The 21,055-nt window shown below is 30.3% G+C and overlaps 1 protein-coding gene across 2 annotated transcripts in view; it reads right to left on the bottom strand.

Moving 5' to 3' along the window:
* Stxbp5l (syntaxin binding protein 5L) overlaps positions 1-21,055 on the bottom strand; it is a 334,167-nt gene that overhangs the window by 244,634 nt on the left and 68,478 nt on the right. For both annotated transcript variants that reach the window (XM_027936010.2, XM_027936009.2), the window contains exons 3-6: positions 16,252-16,333; positions 12,300-12,400; positions 5,409-5,543; positions 1,965-2,028 (exon numbers count right to left, since the gene is read on the bottom strand). In XM_027936010.2, the coding sequence (XP_027791811.1) occupies positions 1,965-2,028; positions 5,409-5,543; positions 12,300-12,400; positions 16,252-16,333 (382 nt within the window). The remainder of the gene's footprint in view (positions 1-1,964; positions 2,029-5,408; positions 5,544-12,299; positions 12,401-16,251; positions 16,334-21,055) is intronic.

The raw sequence follows: 21,055 nt of genomic DNA on the forward strand, positions 1-21,055 counted from the left end.
CCTTTTACCATTTTCCCTAATTCTAATTTCCAATCTATTCCCTAGATTTGTATATATCCTTTCAGGCTTTTATTCTTAGGCATGTGAATATAGAAATATAAGTGCATTGTTTTAGTGGTTTTATACCTAACTGCTCAGCAACTTTTCTCTTAAAAAGGTGTCTTAAGGATGTTTCCATTATATATGTATCAGAATTCATTTATTCAATTTTCTATTAATAGTCCTTTAGACTGCTTTAAATATTTTGTCCCTTAAGGCACATAAACAGTTTAGAGACCTCAAATAGATTTTCTATGTCATAATGAATAAAAAACATATATGTTTTAAAAAGTTGATAATGCTATGTTTCCCATAATGGTATATATACATATTATTTAGTGCCTTTTCCATTACTTTGTATTACTAATGCTTTTAACTTTTAATATTTTGTCAAACTTGATGGGGGAAAATGATACATTGTATTTCCCTAATTGTTAGTGAAGCTATTTCCTCCTTACTTCCAAACACTGCTTTCTACAGGTAATAAATTAAAATATCTTTAATCTTTTTAACTCTTTTCTAGCATATTGACGTTCATATTTCTAAGTATATTTATATTGCTATTTCTTGCCTTATTAGACATTACTATTGATTCCTTACTACAAATGATGAAAATTTAATACAAGTTCTTTATATATTCTGCATGTTAATTATTTGCCTATTATATGGGAAATATTACCTCCTAATTTGCTGTCAATCTCTTATTATGATCATCTTGAAAATTTTCATCCTGAAAATTTTTAGGTTTTATGTCCTGCCTGAGGGTGTCCCTACTCCATAGTAATGATCTACATGCTATAATTTCCTTAAAATACTTTATGCCCTATAATTTTAATGTTTATGTATTTTCTACTCTGAAATTTATTTCTGTGAGCGGCATAAGGTAGAGGTTTACTATTTTTCTTCAAAATGGCTAGTCAATTGGTCAAGATTGATTATTTAATAAGTTAATTATATATTCAAATACCTTCTCTAAAATGTACAAAACTTCCCAAAATACCTGAACCATTTCAGGAATCTATTCAGATCCATTGGTCTTCTAGTATATCATTGTACCAATATCACACTGTACTTTTTTTTCAAGAATGTCTTGACTATTCTTAAAAACTTTCTCTAATGAATTTTAAAAGTATCTTGTGAATTCTACATAGTACATAAACTCTGTTCACACCTAACTGGAATCTATTCCATTTATGGATCAATTTAAAAATTCCAATGTTGACATACTGGATGGACTTGCTTTTCAGATTTAATTTTTGTAGGATAACTCATTATCGTAATAAATCTAATTCAGTTTCTATTCTTAAAAATAAACAAAAATCAAACCTACACTAAATAATTTATTAACATTTTTCTATAGGATTTAATAAAAATTATGCACTTGAACATATTACTTATAGTGGTAATGATGCTTTAGATTCTTTCATGTTATCAACTTTGTTTCCTTCCGATCAAAGGCAAGTTATGAAATAATCAAGATGAACAAGGATTATTTCTGTACTCTGATAACATTTTCTATAATAGTACATGTTTATGAAATCAAAATTGGCTAATTTACATTATTTAACATTGGTCATTTATCACTGCCAAACTTTAATAACAGAGACAAATGACATTGATAATCATAAGTTTAAGCATAGAATATTTGAAAATGAAAGCTGTTTTACATGTTACCTTCCTCAAAATTCCACGAGTATTTACCAAACTTAGCTTTAGGTGAAACTCAAGACTTAATTAGGAACCATAATTAGCACAAGTAATCCATTCACTCATTCATTCATAAGCTCATTCATACAGTCAACAAATTTTAAGTTTTAGATTACACTGAATGTTATGAATGCTAGATATTAGACATGAAATAAAAATAAGAAACCTGTTTTCAAGAATGAGCAAAATAAAAATAAGAATAATAGTATTGTACTCACTTTGCCTTCATCTCTTGGGCTATCACTTAAATGTACAACAGGACCTGGATGAGTCTTGGTGGACCTGTTAAATCAATTCAAAACAGCAATCAAAAAATAAATACTAAAATACCTGACCATTACACACTGAAAAAAGAAAGTAGATTATGATGGAATAAACTGCCAATATTCTGGGGTTAAAATGAGATTAACTGAGTTTTGGGGTTTTTTCCCACAAAGTTCTATTCTTTATCCTATTAATGCTTTTGAAGTAGTTGTGATTTTTTTAAAAATCAGATTTAAGAACACTGATCCACATAAAAATGGGACTTTTATTATCTTTTATCTGATATATGTTTCTGAAAGTTTTAAATTATATATACAGCCACAAAGCTGAGTGAATAAATCTGTTTCAACCAACTACAAAGTACATACCTGATTTCCTTAGACATCAAATTTTTGATTTTGTCCGTAAAGAAAAGTATATTTTGATTTAAAAAGAAACTCACTCTAGTGATAATCATTTTACAAAAAATTTACAAACTGGGGAAACTAATTTATCAGTTATGTCTCATTTATCTGGTTATCTGTGCAATCAATAACATAATTATGACTCAACATCATACTATCAAAAGAAACTTGTCAATATGACTTTAATTCTCTTATACTCTAATATCTACTATGTTTCTTCAATAATATTTAGTTTAACTAATGTCATTGTTGAATATAATTATGTTATAAAGATGATATGATTTGATACAATCAGAGATTGTTTATTGCTCAATTTTCCATAGCCTTTTTTAATAATGTAATTGTGCGAGGTTAATCATATTATGATTAAATTGGCATAATTTTAAGCATCCATGAAAGATTCTTCACAAAACAATAAAGAATATTTAAGTCTTAGATAATATTTGGAATCAGAGAAAAGGGCCAAATTAATTAATTCTAACTCCCCTAATACTGACTCCTCAGAGTGATCCATAGGAATAAATACAGATTCATTAGACATTGATAAATTTTTTTAGTAGATTCATTCTAAATTTTCTTATCTATACATGGAGAGAAATAGCACCCTAGATAATTGTGAGGATTAAAATTATATTCATATGGGATAAGAGTGTGGCTCAGTGGAAAAGTACTTGTCTAACTGGCAAAACAGTAAATATTCAACAAATACTACATATTATGATTGTTGTGATAATTAGAAATCAGAGTTATGACTTGCATTCTAGAATATATGCTGGAAGAAAAACTAAATAGGGCTTCATAAAAGGTTTAGAGAGATTCTGGTAGTTCTTTCCACATTTCTATGTAACATACCAATTATACATAAAGTGAAATGTTCTATAACAGATATAAATGATTCTGATAAAGGTCAATGTCCTTAAGTTATCCTTTAAAATCTAATAATAGCCAATAAATCAAAATCCCCCATCTGACCCATAGGCTTGATTGCACCATATTTACCAAAGTACTCTATAATAACTACTAGAGTTACAAGATGTTTCACATAAAGAGTATTCCATATTTAAAAGTTCGGGAAACTGAATTAAAGCAATTTTTTTTCCTATGGAACCTCTTAGAGTGTGTACTATGCAAATGGGCATTGAAAATTGGCAATATTTTCCAAAATTATTGGTATATTAAATCCTGTTCCATTGGTTCTATTAAGGGAATCACTGAAATATACTTTGGGAAACAGTAAGATGCTTCCTTTCAGACCCTGAGATTGTATAACATGCTACTTTAGAAAATAATCTAGCATTAAACTTCTGTTATTTGTATTAAGTTAAAAGACATCGAAACTTAAGGGAAAAAAAACGTTTTCACAGTATTACCTAAACTATTTACATTTTGGCATACTATGTATGACTTTTTCTCTAACTATTAAACTGTCAAAACTCACAAAACACTACTATCAGAACTTATTTGGTCATGAGAAATCAACCTAAAAAGTATAAAAGCATTTGTGGACTCTAGATTCTGAAAATTCCACAAAATTTATTTTGGATAGAATTACCAATAAACTTAAATTCATGTAACAACACCTAATTAATGCCCAGTAATTCTTCTAGATATATCCTTACTTATCTTACTCCCATTCACTACAACAACTTCTTGATAGATATACTTTAGACTTTTCATCATTAAATATTAAAATTCCTTGGTATTCTGTCCTAGGCTGTCATCTATTATCATAAAACCCATATCATGAATTTAAAAGCCCAGAGGAACAAGGCAGGTACTGCATATGAGCAGACTGAACTGTCTCAGGAAGAATGTTTTTAAAAATATTCAATAGTGGAACATTAGAACAAGTAAGAATAAAACAGCTCATAACTGATTACATTGAAAACATAAATGAAAGTTGGAAATTAATAGTAGTGTGTAACTATCACATTAATGTCAATCAGTAGCCACTGTGGAATGCATCAAAATTAAAATATGTATATATACACACACACATAAAGAAAAATAAAAGAACAATATGCAAAGATTGTATTCTAGAGCAGTACTTAATGTAATGTGGGAGGGACAACTATCGTGGATAAATGACCCTTTAGATCAGAATAAAAGAAATGTTGTAACAAGAGTATAACTAGTAACAACTTCCCTATCAAGCAATGTACATGCATATTAAACATTAGAATTAGAAAATATTTATTGTAAAGGCCAAAGTCAAGCTTCATAACACCACAATGTTTTAATCAGAATTTTGGAGAATAATTTGGAACTTGTTATACATATGAGAGAAAATGAGCTAGCCTCAAGTCAAACATATCTTATTAAGGGCCTAATAATACATAGAGAACATAAACATTTATTAAATAAAAATTGCTTTCTGAATAACCTAGGATAATTGCTTTTCAATTTACTAAAATAGATGGCTTAAAATTCCACAAAGTTTCACATTTGGCACATTTCATGTTTTATATGTGCAGAAACTTAAATATTAGTGCTTAAAGCCTGAGCAGTTATTACTATCGACCACATACCAAAAAAAAAAGCTGTGTGTATCACAAAAATGAGAGATTTTGATAAAATGCTGCTACCAGTATTAAAAAGTATTAAAAAGCATTATAAAAAGCATGTGCATTGAACATGAAAATTTTTACATAAAACAATTCACTCCTACCAAAAGTGGTTACACCAGAGTTGATCATAACACCAGATGCTTTCCATGTTTAACCTGTGGAATGACCCTATTTTATCATCAAACTGGATATGCGTGCGTGTGTGTGTGTGTGTGTGTGTGTGTGTGTTATATGGAAAGCTTCAAATTAACATATTAATACTACCAAATCTATTTTTTAAATCATTTAGGGTTTTATTTTGGCTGAAATTTTCATTAAAATTAATTATAAAATAGCAATAGATGTGTCAAATAACTCTCATCAATATAATTACATAACTATATAAAGTATTTAAGCCAAATAAAATTATATTCAAATTCAAACTTACAGTTCAATTGCCTTGTTCCACATGATAACATATCCAGAAAGAATGAAAGATTCAATATTTACAATATGTGTATTTCCTCTTTCTGTTCCAACATAGAGCCACTTACTCTGGAAAGGTAGATGACAGTAAGTAATTCTGAAAGAAAGAAAATTATAATTAAAATATCTAAATTTTATATCTGCTCAGCAATATCTTTTCCTTATAATTATTAGGTATTGATAGCTATGTATACCATAAGATTTACTATATGCTAAATTAGTATTTAGTTATTAGTAAGAAGATATGGAATAAATAACATTGGATATCATTAAAAACGATAATCACAAGTGTCTATATATATGAATTTACATTATTTCTTTTTAAAACTTTTAACATAAAAGTATATATTAATAAGGTATCGTGTAATAGTCAATACATGTTTACACTGAATAATGTTTAAATTAGGGGAAACACCTATTCCCTCAAACATTAATCATTTCTTATGGAGAATAACATTAAAAAATCCTTTCTGCTAGCTTTGTGAAATGTAAACTACATTTATTGTTATCTGTAATCATCATTCTGTACATTAGCACCCCAGAGTTTCTTGCTTCCATGTAACTGAAACTAAGTATCCATTAGTCAGCCTCTTCATATTCCTCCCTGCCTTCTTTGTCCTAGCCTCTGGTAATCACCATTCTATTCTCAACTCCTATGAGAAAATAGCACTACAAAACAGATATATATTTCTGTTTTATGAAGAAGAAACTGAGGCAGTTTTTTTTAAAATTTTACTTGCCTATGACCAAAATTACCTCTTTCTACCAGGCCATATTGTTCATTATTTAGATAAGATTAACTTCAAATAGAAATTATGTACATATAAAACATAAATTTCAGAGTTCACAGAGAAGTGGTAGCTATATCAACATAAAACTATAAATTATTTACAGTTTCCAAATATGTAGCACTTTCTAGTAATAAGAAAACTTGAAAGGTCAGAGATCCACTGAATTCTTCCATAACTCTTATTGTTCTCTTGTTTCCCCAAAGGGCTTTCTGACCAGCTTTGGGATCTGCTCCATAGCCAGAGAAACCATGACTCTTACATAGTAAACGCAGGAGTTTACCAGAGTCTTCAATTCACAACATAAAATCAGACTCTCTAGGTTTGGCCTAATTGTACTCTGTAGTACTATGTCTTAAAAATTGAGAATGAGAATAAGTTCACAGTTATTTCTTACTAAAACATCTTGTTGATTAAAAGGTCCTAAAATTTACTTAGAAGAGGAGCCAGTAAATTGGCATAAGAGCTGAACAAAATTCTGACACTAGACAGATCAATTTTTTTTAAAAAGAATGTGAATGATCAACTTATAACACGATTCCATCTTGTAACCATTTGGAATCTCCAATTTATATTCTCTGTTTTGTTCCCTGAATTTTTAAACAACTTCCCTCTTGTAACTAAACTCCACCTATTCAAGTATCCTACTGATAACATCCTACATCTAAAATGCTAAAAGTCCTGCTATCACATAAGCAATTAGAGTTAACTGACAATATCATTAATGTGTAAACTATAAGACACTGGGCAATTTTGATTAAAACTTAACATCTAGAACTACTGTCCACAAAGGGATATCTAATAACAATGCATAGGAAATAATATGATGGTCATGTTTCTAGGCAATGAAGAGTCAATTTTCAATTCAATCTTCAGTAGGAAGAGGAGGAAATTCATTTCAAAGAGGATTTAAGATCCTCTTTTGAATCACAGGAAGAGTATAGAAAATCCACAAATGAAGACCTAAATACAGAGTTTCAAATAAAAACAAAGGAAGATTCAATATTACATGTATATTTCAGGGATTAACAAGAAAAGTCTAAGAACTCTAGTGTCAGAAATGAGAATTGAATCAAGAGGTAGAATTCCAGTGTAAACAGACTTTGTAGTACAATAACAATGAAATACATGAAGAAGATCGTAACAAGAATAGAAATAATCCTTGAATGAACAAACTACATTGTTTTCTGGTCTAAGGAGAAACTAGAGCCTTAGTGACAACGTCCAATGTAAATGTAGTGATTAACTTGACTATTTAACAAAGATTTCTAGGCTACCAGAACTAATTAGAAAAGAGTAGTGTGATGTACTTAGGATGACTGACATAGGTAAGGGAGAGGACATGGTTATACTTATGCTGTATATTTGATAATCCTAATAATTGATACCTTTATATAATTTAATTAATTATATTTAATAGTTATACCTTAATATGTAACTTATTTCTACTACTAACCACTTGCTGAGTGAAGAATTTTTTGTAGTTGCTACATGTGAACCTTGAAAATTATTCATGTTTCTATGTCTGTATTTTCTCATTTTAGAATAAAAGGACATTCTTAATCTTCCATACATTCATCTATTCAACTTTCACTGAATAACTCTTAATATAAAGCATTGTTCTATATTATGACACACATATTTCTTTTCCCTCAAAAAATCATACTACCTAATGAGAAATAGAATAAGTAGACAAATAAGAAAAATAAGAGTAAAGTGTGTTGATTTTTATAGAGAGTTCAAAGGGAAAATTTATTACAGCAAGGAAAATCGAGGAAACCTACTGTAGCTCCATTTGAATCGGACCATTAGAGACCAAAGCACAATATATATATATATAACCTTGCACAATATATATATATTGTGCTTTGGTCTCTAATGATCTGATATGTGTGTGTTTGTATGTGTGTGTGTGTGTGTGTGTGTGTGTGTATAAAGCTAAAATAATGTACAGACCTTTGAAAACTTTTTTCTGATCTTCAATTTGACTTACGTTTAGAAATTCTATAATTTATGTAAGAAAATAAGATCTAAATATTTCATACTTCTTTATGCCCATAAAAAATACAAAAATAAGACAGAAAACTCAACTAAAATTTAAATTAATAACATTAATATGACAGTTGAATTTTTTTATAACCTCACAATAAGGAGCAGTTCCATTATAGAAGTATAAGAAAGTCATCGATTTTTGCATGTTGATCATGTTTCCTGCTACTTTGCTAAATTTTGTTTTATTGACTCTAGAAATCTTTGGGTGGAGTATTTTGGGCCTTCTGAATACAGAGTCATGTTGTCAGCAAATAGAAATAATTTGAGTTTTTCTCTTCCTATTTATCTCCCTTTGATTTCCTTCTCTTGCCTGATTGCTGTAGTTAAGAGTTGAAGGACTACAGTGAATAGGAAGGGTGAGAGGGAACATCCTTGTCCCTGATTTTAGAAGAAATGTTTTCAGTTTTTCCTCTCTTCAGGATGATGTTGGCCTTGGGTTTTTCAGATATAGCCTTTGCAATGTTGAGGAAAGTTCATTTTATCCTAAGTTTTTCTAGTGTTTTAAACATGATGAGTGCTGGATTTGTCAAATGCTTTTTCTGCATTTATTAATCATGTGATTCTTGTCTTAACTCTCATGTAATAAACTGCAAATGATTTCCTTATGATGAATCAACCTTGCATTCCTGGGATGAAACTCACTTGGATCAAAATTTACTACCTTCCAGTATGTTTTTGAATGTGCTTGTCCAATATTTTATTCAGAATTTTTTCATCTATATTCATCAGGGATATTGTTCTGAAGTTTTCTTTCCTTAATTTGTATTTCTCTGATTTTGGTATCAGGGTAATACTGGCTTCATAGGATGAATGCATTGTTTTCCATTTCACTGAATAATTACAGCAGGAATGGTTCTTCTTTAAAGGTCTGGTAGAACTCAGCTCAGAATTGGCCCAGTCCTGAGCTTTTCTTTGTTGGAAGGCTACTGGTACTTGCTTCAATTTCATTACCTGATGTTGATCTGATAGTTTTCAACATCCTCATGGTTCAATTTGGGTAGATTATATGTCTAGGAATTTGTCAATCACTTCAAGATTTTCTAGCATATTAAAGTATCAATTTTCAAAATAGTTACTGATGATCATCTGGATTTCAGTAGTGTCTATGGTGATAGTTCCCTTTTCATTTATAATTGTATTAATTTGAGTCTTCTCTTTCTTTTGGTTAAGGATTAGTTTGGTTAAGGGTTATTAATCTTATTTATCCTTTCCAAAAACCAATGCTATTTCACTGACCTTTTGTATTGTTTTTTATTCTCAATTTCAATGACTTTGGTTCTAATATCAATTATTCAATTATTTCCTGTCTTCTACTTTCTAGGCCTCTGAGGTATAATGTTAGATTATTTATTTGGTATCTTTTTTTAATGTATGAACTAAGCACTATAAACTTTCCTCCTAGAACTGCCTTCATACAGTCCCAGCGATTTTGATATGTTGTATTACTATTCTCTTTAATTTTAAGAATTATTTTAATTTTTAAAATTATTTCCTGATTTCTCTGCTACCCATTCATCATTCAAAAGTATATTATTTGATCTCTAGGTGTTAGAATGGTTTCTGGGTTTTATCTTGTTATTGTTTTCTAATTTTATCCCATTATGGTGTGATAGTATTTAAGAGTAAGGAATTCTCTTTCTCTTTTTTTTCATATTTGCTAAGATTTACTTTGTTATCTAAAATATATTACATGTGTTGCTGAAAATAAAGTGAAATTCAGTTATTCAAGGATGAAATTCTATAGATGTCTGTTAGATACATTTTATTAATAATATTTTTTTTTAGTTCTGAAGAATATTTAGTTTATTTCTGCATCATCTATCAAGTAGTGAGAGAGGTGTGCTAAAGTCACCCAATATTATTGTATTGTGGTCTATTTAATATTGAGAAGGATTTGTTTTATGTAGTAGATGCACCATTGTTTGGGCCATAAATATTTACAGTCATTATACCTTGTTGTTAAATGATACCCTTAACCAGTATGAAGTATCATTCTTTGTCTCTTCTGATTAATTTTTGCTTGAAGTCCACTTCGTCTGATATGAGAAAATAGCTACTGCTGCTTGTTCACAGGTATCATTTGGTTGGTATGTCTTTTCCCATCCTTTTACCTTCAGTCTGTGGATGTCATTGTCTTTGAGTCTTGCAAACAACACATTGTTGGCTTTTGATTTTTTAATCCAATCTGCTGATCCAAGCCTTTTGAAGAGTTTAGATGGTTTACATTTAATGTTATAGAGAAATAATTTTTATTTCTTGCCATTTTAACTTATTTCTATTTTCTACTTCAGACTTGCTTCTCAAGTAATTGACTATTCTTTATTATAATTCATTCCTATGCTGGTTTTCATTTTTATTTTCATTTCTTCTTCACACAATATTTCATTGAGATGTGGTGTATATTTTGTGGTTGTGAATTCTTTTAGTTTCTTTTTTATCATGGAAGGTTTTCAATTCTGAAGGATAATTTTGCTGGGTATATTACTCTTGGTTGACATCCATTTTCCTTCAGTGATTCATATGTATTATTCCAAGGCTTTTAGAGTCTGGGTTAAGAAAGCAGTTGAAATTTGAGTTGATCAACCTCTAAATGTGACTGTCCACTTTTCTCTTGAAGGTTTTAAAATTCCATCCTTATTCTGTATATTAGACATTTTCATTTTAATGTGACTTGGAGTAGTTCTATTTTGGTTCTGTCATATTTGGAGTTCTTATATTTGAATTTCCATCTCATTCCAAAAATTTGGAAAGTTTACTAATATTATTTCATTGAAAAGATTATGTATTAAGTGTATCACTATATTTTGTATTTCAGAGTCTTCATCTATCCCAATGATTCTTAAATTTGGTCTCATGATGTTATCCCAAATTTCTTGAAAATCCTGGTCATGGGCTTTTAATATCTTTTCTTTATGGTCAATATTATTTTCAAGATTATATATTTTATTCTCAAGGCCTATACATGCCTATAATCCCAGCAACTCAGGAAGCTCAGGCAGGAGGATTGCAATTTCAGGGCTAACCTCAGAAACTTAACAAGGCTAATCAACTTAGCAAGACCCTCTCTCAAAGGGTTGGGATGTCACTCAGTGGTTAAGTATCCCTGGGTTCAATCACTGGTACAAAAAGCGGGTGGGTAACATAAAATGAACCAGAATATTCCCTTCAACATTTGAATTGTGAGGGGGAGAAAACCCACTCTGTCAATCCACAAAAATGTTTAGGGTCATATCTACTTAAAGCATTGAATCAAAGAGGGGGAAAACTCTTATCAGCACATAGAGATAAAATATGGGAATGTAAATAGTTAATATTTTTTCACTATTAAAGAAAAAGCCACATACTAATTCTGAACTTGTCTTAAGTTTTTCAATATCCTGAAATTTCTACCATTTAACTTTTTTTAAATAAAAAAAAATAACAAATTTTTGGTCTCATCTTAAGAAAGAAATACTATGTGGTTTTAGCAAATATCTAAAATATATATTCCCCTTCCCATAAAAAATACTGGATATTAAAAAAACTTCAATAGTACCCAGAAAAATGAGGGTTAATGACTTAGACAGTATATTACACACATAAAAGAAATAAATTAGAAGTACAATGAAGAATGCATATATAATTTCCATGATTTTTTCTCATTGTATCTATAAACAACAAGTTAGGGTTAGAGTATAGGATCTAATTACCATGATCAAAAGGTATAGAAATACATTTATTATTCATTTGCCCTTTAAATGTTAGTCTGTGTTTTCAGTACCATGGTGCAAAGAAAAGAACATGTCATTGCTGGTTTACAACTAAGAGAACAAAATACTTAGGTAGTTTCCATTACTAGGTGATTGAATCTATATCAATTATATATATTCTAATAAAAGAAAATATAAAAAGAGCAAGCATACACATTGTTTCTACCTATTGATATTAATAAAGAAAAAGCCAGTTAAGTTAATGTGAAACTTGCTCAATAAATAATTTTTGTACACTGAGTTCTTTAATTGATATATTCTTACCGTTCTCGGTTAAATTTAAGAGAATGAAGAATAGCTGGTCTTTTTTGTCTAAGGTTCCACAAATGAAGTGTATCATCTGAACTTGCACTGACCAAAGCACCCTGTAACAAAAAGAAGACAAAGTAAGTGTGGGATTTACTTAATTTAAGGAAGTAGAAACAGTAAGAAAATTTACTTAATTTTCACTGCTTGAGGAGATATTTGTGTCTTTAAAACCTAAAAATATATGGAAAGACAACTGCATATACTTCAATCAGGAAGGTTACAACTGCTGAGGACAGAAGTGATTTATTGCATATAGATGGTCAAGATGACTAGATCAAGTAATATTTACTAATAGAAATAATCAATATAGCATCACTGAAACTAATGAAGGCTTTTTTGTATTTTCTTTAGAAAAAAGTTTAGACTTTTTGTTTCTACCATTTACATATACATTATATATATAAAGAAGCAGATATCCAACATAGTTTTGTAAATCAAATATATAGTTTATATAAAAATTCTCTTCTGTAAGAATTTTCTTTATGGTTTAAAAAGTTTATATTTTTACTAAAAAGTATATTTGGTATAATTTAATCTGCTTCTTACATTATAAGAAGCTTTACCTAGTATAAACAAGAGTATATATAATAAAAAAATTTGTCCAACAGAATTCAGTATATTTATAAAAAATAATTCCAAGATTCTTTTTATCTAGCACCAGCAAATACAGATTAATCCTGTTTGAACTACAATAGAATATTTTCTACTTTATAAGGCAGAAAGGATATGGATGGATACTGGCTGCCATATTTGTGGTGTGTGTGTGTGTATATGTGTGTGTGTGTGTGTGTGTGTATATATATATATATATATATATATATATATATATATGAATATATATAAATTATATATATAAAGTTATACATATATAATTTAACTATTTCACTGAGTTAAGTAACATCATCTTAAAATATATCAGAACTTATACTAAAATGATAGTTTCACAACTGAAAATGTCTAGGTGTGCCCTATGGTTGAACCTAAAACTACTCTAGATCTACATTCTCTAAAATTTATCTGGCAGAACTATGGTAGTTCTAAGATACCTAAAATGCTTCACATATTTTCCCAAGTATTTTATTACAAGTAATCTTTCAAGAGTTTCCAATATCAATCATCAGTATAAAAAATTGTTTCATTTATATGCTAGGAAAAACCATATTGAAATTCCTAGCATTGATTATTTCTTTTGGAGTTAGAAAAAAGATCATAGGAATCTAAATGTCCTTTTGAAACAGTTCTTAAGCCTAAAGCATGCCTGTACCCTATGATGTTTCCCTCTATATTATGTACCTGTGATTTTAGTCTTTGAGAGGAATAGCTTTATTTTTAAAAAGCAATTATCGAGCATATTGGTACATTTTAAAATTTTATATAAGTTTCATATGTATACATAAATATATAAAAACACATGTACCAAGGGAAATATGTTGATATACACACTTTAGCATGAACTCATAATTTTATACCATGCAATATGATATATCCTATACATACCTTGAGAATTTCTTTGTTTACATGCTTTATTTGTAAACTCTTTATGCACTTCCTATGCACAAACTAGAAAGTTATTGGGTTTGCTTGAAAGTGCTTGATAACCAATAACTGATTTTTAAAAAAAAAAACAGACATTTATCTCATTTCTCATAGAGATGGAAGTTCACTTAGGACAGGGTAAGAAATAAACATGTTATACAAAATTAATAAAATGTGTCTTATATTAAATTGTTATGTGCAAACCAAAGATATAACACATCAAGGGTAATGAATTAAAACACAGCATCATGTATTCAATAATATCTGAGTGTAATATCTGACTGAATCTATGAAGAATCTGAGTATTATTAGTAATGATAAAACTGGGATGTAATATCATTGAACCACTGAGCATAACAGTACTAACAGAAGACCAGACACATGAAAGTATGCATATCAGCAAGTATATAAGGCTCATTTACAAAAGCATGAATCTTTATTAGCAAAAGCATTATTTATTTATAAAAATCTGTGATTATTTAAAACTGCAAATAGCCATGAGATCAAAACCTGGGAAGTATGAGAACATAATTGAGTGTGAGGTAAATCAGGGTGAATAGTTTATGAAAAACACTGTAAACAATGCAGGGAATATAAAAACTTGTCTCTATTTTCTCCTAGTTATGTAGTATAGAGGCAAACTTAGATCCTTCAAGTCAATCTTCAGAGTATCAAACCTAGAACAAATCACATGGAAACAAACTATGCCTACTAGTATATTTCTGTGCAGAACGCAAAGCACCAAGATTCCATAACTAGGAACTACAAAGTAGCACTGAGAACCCAAAATGGTTGACATTCTGAATAATAATGATTAGTTATCATAATAAAATATTTTTAAATGTTTCCGCTTTTCCTCCTTACCTCCCCCTCTTTTTTTGGTACCCCATGGCAAGTGTGTCTACAAAGTTTAATATGCTAACTTTGTTGATAAGGAGTATCTCATAGTCTCCGAGAAAGATTTTAGGCCAAGAGAAATAAAAAATGGACATGTTTCAATACCACAATTTTTTTCTTGCCTCAAGTATTTTTATACAAAATTCTATAAGACATTTTACCTATGTGTATCATTATAAATTGTTAGTATGACACATGCAAATATATGCAGAAACTGAATAAAAGGGCATCATCATGCTATGAGAAAACAACCAACTTTTCACAAGGCACTGAGTTTAATCTCTGAAGTGCTTGAATTTGGTATGGCACAAACTTTTAAAGTATTTTTGCACTGGCCAGCTCACTTAACATAAAGTAGCTATTTAAACTTTAGGATTTGCTGTAAAAGATCTGAGTCAAGCAGACCATAAGTAACCTTCAACATATGGAAGATATGTAATTTTTCTGAGTTGATAAATACAATTTTTTTTCTAGAAAGTGTCTCATCATTGTAGCTCTAGAAAAATAGGGATAGGTACATTACCATAACAGATATGCATACATAAATAAATAAAAATGAAGTCAAATCAACAAATTCATATGGAAATAAAAGATAATATATATATTCAGATCATGCATATATGCATACACAAAAATAAGGGCCCACAGGTAAATAAACAAGCTTAAATTTATTTAATTGAAAATAGAGGCAAAATATGAGTTTACAGCTGGATTACAAAATTGAAATCCATAAAATGTCAGTTTAATGGCCAGTGAAATGATTGAAGAACTTTAGATTTTTTTAAAACACCAGTTAAGTAATTAATACAAATTATGTACACTACAAAATCACAATAAAAGGATCTTTTGGTACATAAATATTTGTCCTTTTTTATATTTTACTTATTCTTCTTAGTTATACATAATAGTAGAACCCTTTAAATTTTAATAAATTGGCAACTATACGAGTATGCCCTTTTATGAAAAATGTAACTATAAATAATACTGCATACATATATATTACTTAGATACATAATATTTAAAATGCTATGTCTTATAGATTGAGCATCCCAATCCAAAAAATCCAAAACCTCATATGTAAATAAAATCCGAATTTTTTTGAGTGTCAACATGATGCTACAAGTAGAAAATTCCACATTTGATCTCATGTGACAGACTGTAGTCAAAATAAACATATTGAAAATATTGTGTAAAATTACCTTCAGATTATGTATATAAGGAGTACACAAAATATTTTAAAGTGTCAGGCTTATATTTAGGTCCCATCCCTAAGATGTCTCATTATGTATATATGCAAAATATACAAAATTTTTAAAAATATCTGAAATTAAAATACTTCTAGTCCAAAGCATTTCAGATAAGGGAAACTCAATTTGTAATACTGTGGGTGTGGGTGTGTTTTAAATAGTAAAAAATCTATATGTGTGTGTCCAATTATGTGTGTATACATTTAAATAGTTAAAAAAATCCTTACCTCATTGATCAAGAATTGTAGCTGCAAGACAGCTGCACCACTTTCATGTTGGCAATAACAATCAACACCAGGTCTCCCAAGTCTAACATAATAAAAGTTAAGGACTCTAACATTTTAATTAAAATGATTATTAAAGTGTAAAATAAACCAACTTATTTAGTAACTAGTGCTTTGCTTTTGAGTTACCCTTATTTTTTACATAAAGAGTTGAAAAGTTTTATTTCAGTTCATGCAAATTAAATTATATATGACAGATTTTAAAAAGCTGGGAAAAAAGAATGATAGTAAAAAATTTAAAAGGAGCATTTTCTTTCCCCAAAAGTAAAAACAAGGATTGAGAATTCAAACACATTTAAGATTTTACTGATTAAATACTTCTTTTCCTAATATAAGTATGAGTAAATTATTTTAATGTAATAAATGAAATTATACTGCTAATAAAAAATAAATATGTAAGTAAATACATTAATAATATTGGTATATATAGAACCTTGGTAAGCATAATTTAAATCCATATATTTGACTACATAAAAATATAAAATTTTGCATGGAAAAAGTACCATAAATAAGATTCAAAAAACAATGAAATGCTGGAAATAGTAACATATTTTAAGAATCATTATTTGATTATGTAAGTCAGAAAGAAAGGAGAGAAGATGGAGGTAAGGAAAGAGAATAAGAAAACCTAATGGTACAAAATTTACTTACATATTCTATACCAAATGATAAATGTCTCTATGTTTATGTATCATTTGTTTCTTTTCATAAAGATGTAAATTACATGAGACCTTCTACCCCAGCTATAATGAGAAAACAGGCCAAATCCATCCTCCCACATAAACAATTAAAAGGCATAGACAAAATTCATATAACTATATTTTAGACATTACTTATCATGTAAGGATGATGGTGATCCCTGAAAGAGACAGAAAATGTATTATGAGCCTTATGATTTCCTTGCTTACCTATAGAGTTTCCAGGCCAAGCACTGGGATGGGGAAGCCAGATGGAATCCGGCAGGTTCACTTCATTGAGAGAGAACTAATTCTAGGTTGATCAAGGATAACTGGGGCTCACAGACAGAGCAGCAAAGAAGAAAAACTGACATATAAAGGACCTTCAGGAAGATCTTCCTTGAATATTTAGCAAAGTACTGATCAGGGAATAGGTTTGAGCAAACCACCTTAGATTGGGGAAAGAAAAAAACCAAGAGGAAATAATGTCTTTCTTGAAGACCAAATCAAGACAAAAACTAACAAGTGCTTCTTGAAGAACAAATCAAACAGGGAAGGAATATAGTAAATTAATGGCATCCACCATATAGTAGCTATTTCCTGAAACCGAATCAAAACCAAAGTGCTGAGACTGAATGAGGAGAATGGAACATATAGGAAAGAAATGGAATGCAACTCAGAAAGTCAGCAATCAGGTGAAATCTAGAAATATCAGTTTTCATAATAGTGAAAATAATAAAAAAAAAAGACTGCCAGCACTGGGCATATTATGGCTTTGTTGGGGGGTGAAAAGGGGGGAGCTCCCCTCCCCAGAAAGTTTAAGAAAAACAAGCTCTACTGTCCAGCAAAACCAAAATCTGAGCACAAAAGAGTCTCAGATACTGTGAGATGAGCCAGTGCAGAAGAGTCCCAGGACTTCCCAATAGATTTAGTAAAAGTGGGAAGGCAGACCAGCTTAAAAAGTGCCTCATTGTTTAAACATTCTGCACAAGAAATCAGAAATCCCTGTAGTTTTCTAATGTTACATTTTATTTTATTTTTGTTTCTTTTTTCATTTATATTTTTTTCTTTTCTTTTCTTTTTTCTTGGTTTTTTTTCTTTTTGTGTGTCCAACAGCCAAAAGTCACCTATGCTTTACTTCTCACTCTTGCTTCTCTCGGTTGATGCCCAAGCCTTGAGTCAAGAGACTGTGGCATGGATCCACAGGAAGTTCTTTCTGGGTGACAACAGGAGACAAGTCTACTGGTCTGTGGATCCATAGCACAGAGAAAGGCAGGAGGATTCTTGCTTCTGAATTTGGCAGTAGAAACTTTGTGATAATGAGAAAGTCCCATGGGAAATAGAAGTATGATGGGTCCAGTTTGGGTAAAAAGCAGCACAGTTCAGTACAAGTAATCCTGGCCAATTCCTCCATGCCTAAAAGTGCCTGGTGGATCTAATGATACAATCTAGGTGCTTCCCACATGCACACACCCCAAAACATTGCCTAAGGCTCTTCGAATAAGAGGTGTGGCATAATCTGGATTGTCCACAGGCTGCCTGGGTGAGGAATCCATCACAACAGACACACAAAAAAATATAGATGCTCAAAAACATGAGGAAACAAGCCAATAAGATGCCCTGGAAAGTTTTTAACCTCCCAATAACTGAATTCAAAGACATAGAAGTGGGTGAAATGCTGGATTAAGAATTCAAAAAGTTGACTATGAAAATGATCAAAGAATAAATAGAACAAGTAAGGAATGAATCAAGAAAGAAAACAGAAGATATGAAACAGAGATGCTGAAAAAGAATCAAACAGAAATCTTGGAAATGAAAAGCAAAATATGTCAAATAAAAAACTCAATAGATGGGGCTGGGATTGTGGCTCAGTGATAGAGTGCTCACCTTGCACTCATGAGGCACTAGGTTCGATCCTCAGCACCACATAAAAATAAAATAAAGATATTATATCCACCTAAAGCTAAAAAATATTTTTGAAAAACTCAATAGTTGAGCATACAACCAGTGAAACTCTACATCATGTACAACTGCAAAAATGGAATCCTTATTAGAATAAGTAATACTCCATGTGTGTATAATATGTTGAAATATACAGTCTAAAAAGAATAAAAGATTACTTTTTAAAAAAGATTTAAAAACTCAATAGAAAGAAAAAAGATCATAGCTAAAATTAATGAAATGGAGATTACAAGAATAATATAAAGAATCAATGAACTGAAAAATTTTCTCTTTGAAAAAATAAATAATATTGATAAACCCTTGGCTAAATTAACCAAAGAGAAAGAAGACCCAAATTAACTGAAATCCAGAGAAATATTAGAGGTTAGTTTTCAAACTTATGGTTCAATAAACTGAAAAATCTAGAGGAAATGGATAAATTTCTAGAGACATATGATCTACCAAAATTGAACTAAGAGGAAATAGAAAATCTAAACAGACCAAGGAGATTGAAGTAGTAATAAAAACCCACAAAACAAAAAGCCCAGGGCTAAATGTATTCATAGCTGAATTCTACCTGATATTTAAAGAACTACTATCAATGTTTCTCATATAATTCCATAGAACAAAAACGGAAGAAACACTTCCAAACTCACTCTACACAATCAGTATCACCCTGTTACCAAAACCAGGATCAACCTGATACCAAAAGTAGGATCACCCTGATACCAAAACCAGGTAAGGACCTTCAAAGAAAATTACAAGAAAATACAGACAAGGACACTTCAAAGAAAGAAAACTACAGGCAAATATTCTTGATGAAAATAGATTTAAAAATCTTTAATAAAATATCAGCAAGTATATTCAACAACACATAAAAAGATCATACATCATGATTAAGTTGGTTTCATTCCAGGGATGCAAGGATGGTTCAACATACACAACATACCTCATAAACACAATTTAGGGGGAAAAAAATCATAGGATCATCCAAATAGATGCAGAAAAAGCTTTTGACAAAATTCAATACCTCTTCATGATAAAAACCATAAAGAAACTAGTGTTTCATAATTGGGCTATATATAACAAATTCAAAGCCAACATTACACTGAATGGGGAAAAAGTTAACACATTCCCTCTAAAATTAGGAATAAAACAAGAATATCTACTCCAAAAACTCCTATTCAACATCGTACTTGAAATTTTAGAGCAATTAGAAAGAGAAGGAAATAAAAGAGATAAAAACAGGAAAGGAAAAAGTAAAAGTATCCCTGTGTACAGATGATATGATCCTATACTTAGAAGAACCTAAAAGTTCCACCAGAAGACTTCTAGAGCTGATGAACAAATTCAGCATGAACAAAATCAACATACAAAATCAATAGTTTTCTATAATTTAATAATAAACCTGCTAAAGAAGAAATCAGGAAAACAATGCCATTCACAATGGCTTGAAAAAGTATGTTTAAGAACAAATCTAGGAATATGGTAGAATACAGAAATCACTTCCCTGGGTGCTCCATGGTGTAAAACTAAGAAAAGCAGACAGGCAGCTTCTCAGCAAAGTGGATGAACAAGCAAAAATTAGGGGGTACTTTACTGGAATTTAATATGGACCCTCAAAACAGATTGGGTTCTCAGGAGATTAAATATAATAAAATAAGGAAGAAATTCCCAGCACTACAACCATGGCAGAGGCCAGAGGTACAAGCCAGAATAGTCTGTCCATGAATGGAGTAAAGCAACAAGAAAATTAAAGGAGCCCATGTTTTGACTGCAAATTGGTGTAGCCAATATGGAAAGCAGCATAAAGATTCCTTGGGAAACTGGGAATGGAACCACCATTTGACCCAGCTACCCCTTCTCCTCAGTCTATACCCAAAGGCCTTAAAAACAGCATACTACAGGGACACAGCCACATCAATGTTTATAGCATCAAAATTCACAATAGCTAAATTGTGGAACCAACCTAGATGCCCTTCAATAGATGAATGGATTTAAAAAAATGTGGCATATATACACAATGGAACATTACTCAGCAATAAAAGAGAATAAAATCATGGCATTTGCAGGTAAATGGATGGAATTGGAGAAGATAATGCTAAGTGAAGTTAGCCAATCCCCAAAAA

This window comes from Marmota flaviventris, chromosome 8, assembly GCF_047511675.1.
Source record: "Marmota flaviventris isolate mMarFla1 chromosome 8, mMarFla1.hap1, whole genome shotgun sequence".
NCBI lineage: Eukaryota > Metazoa > Chordata > Mammalia > Rodentia > Sciuridae > Marmota > Marmota flaviventris.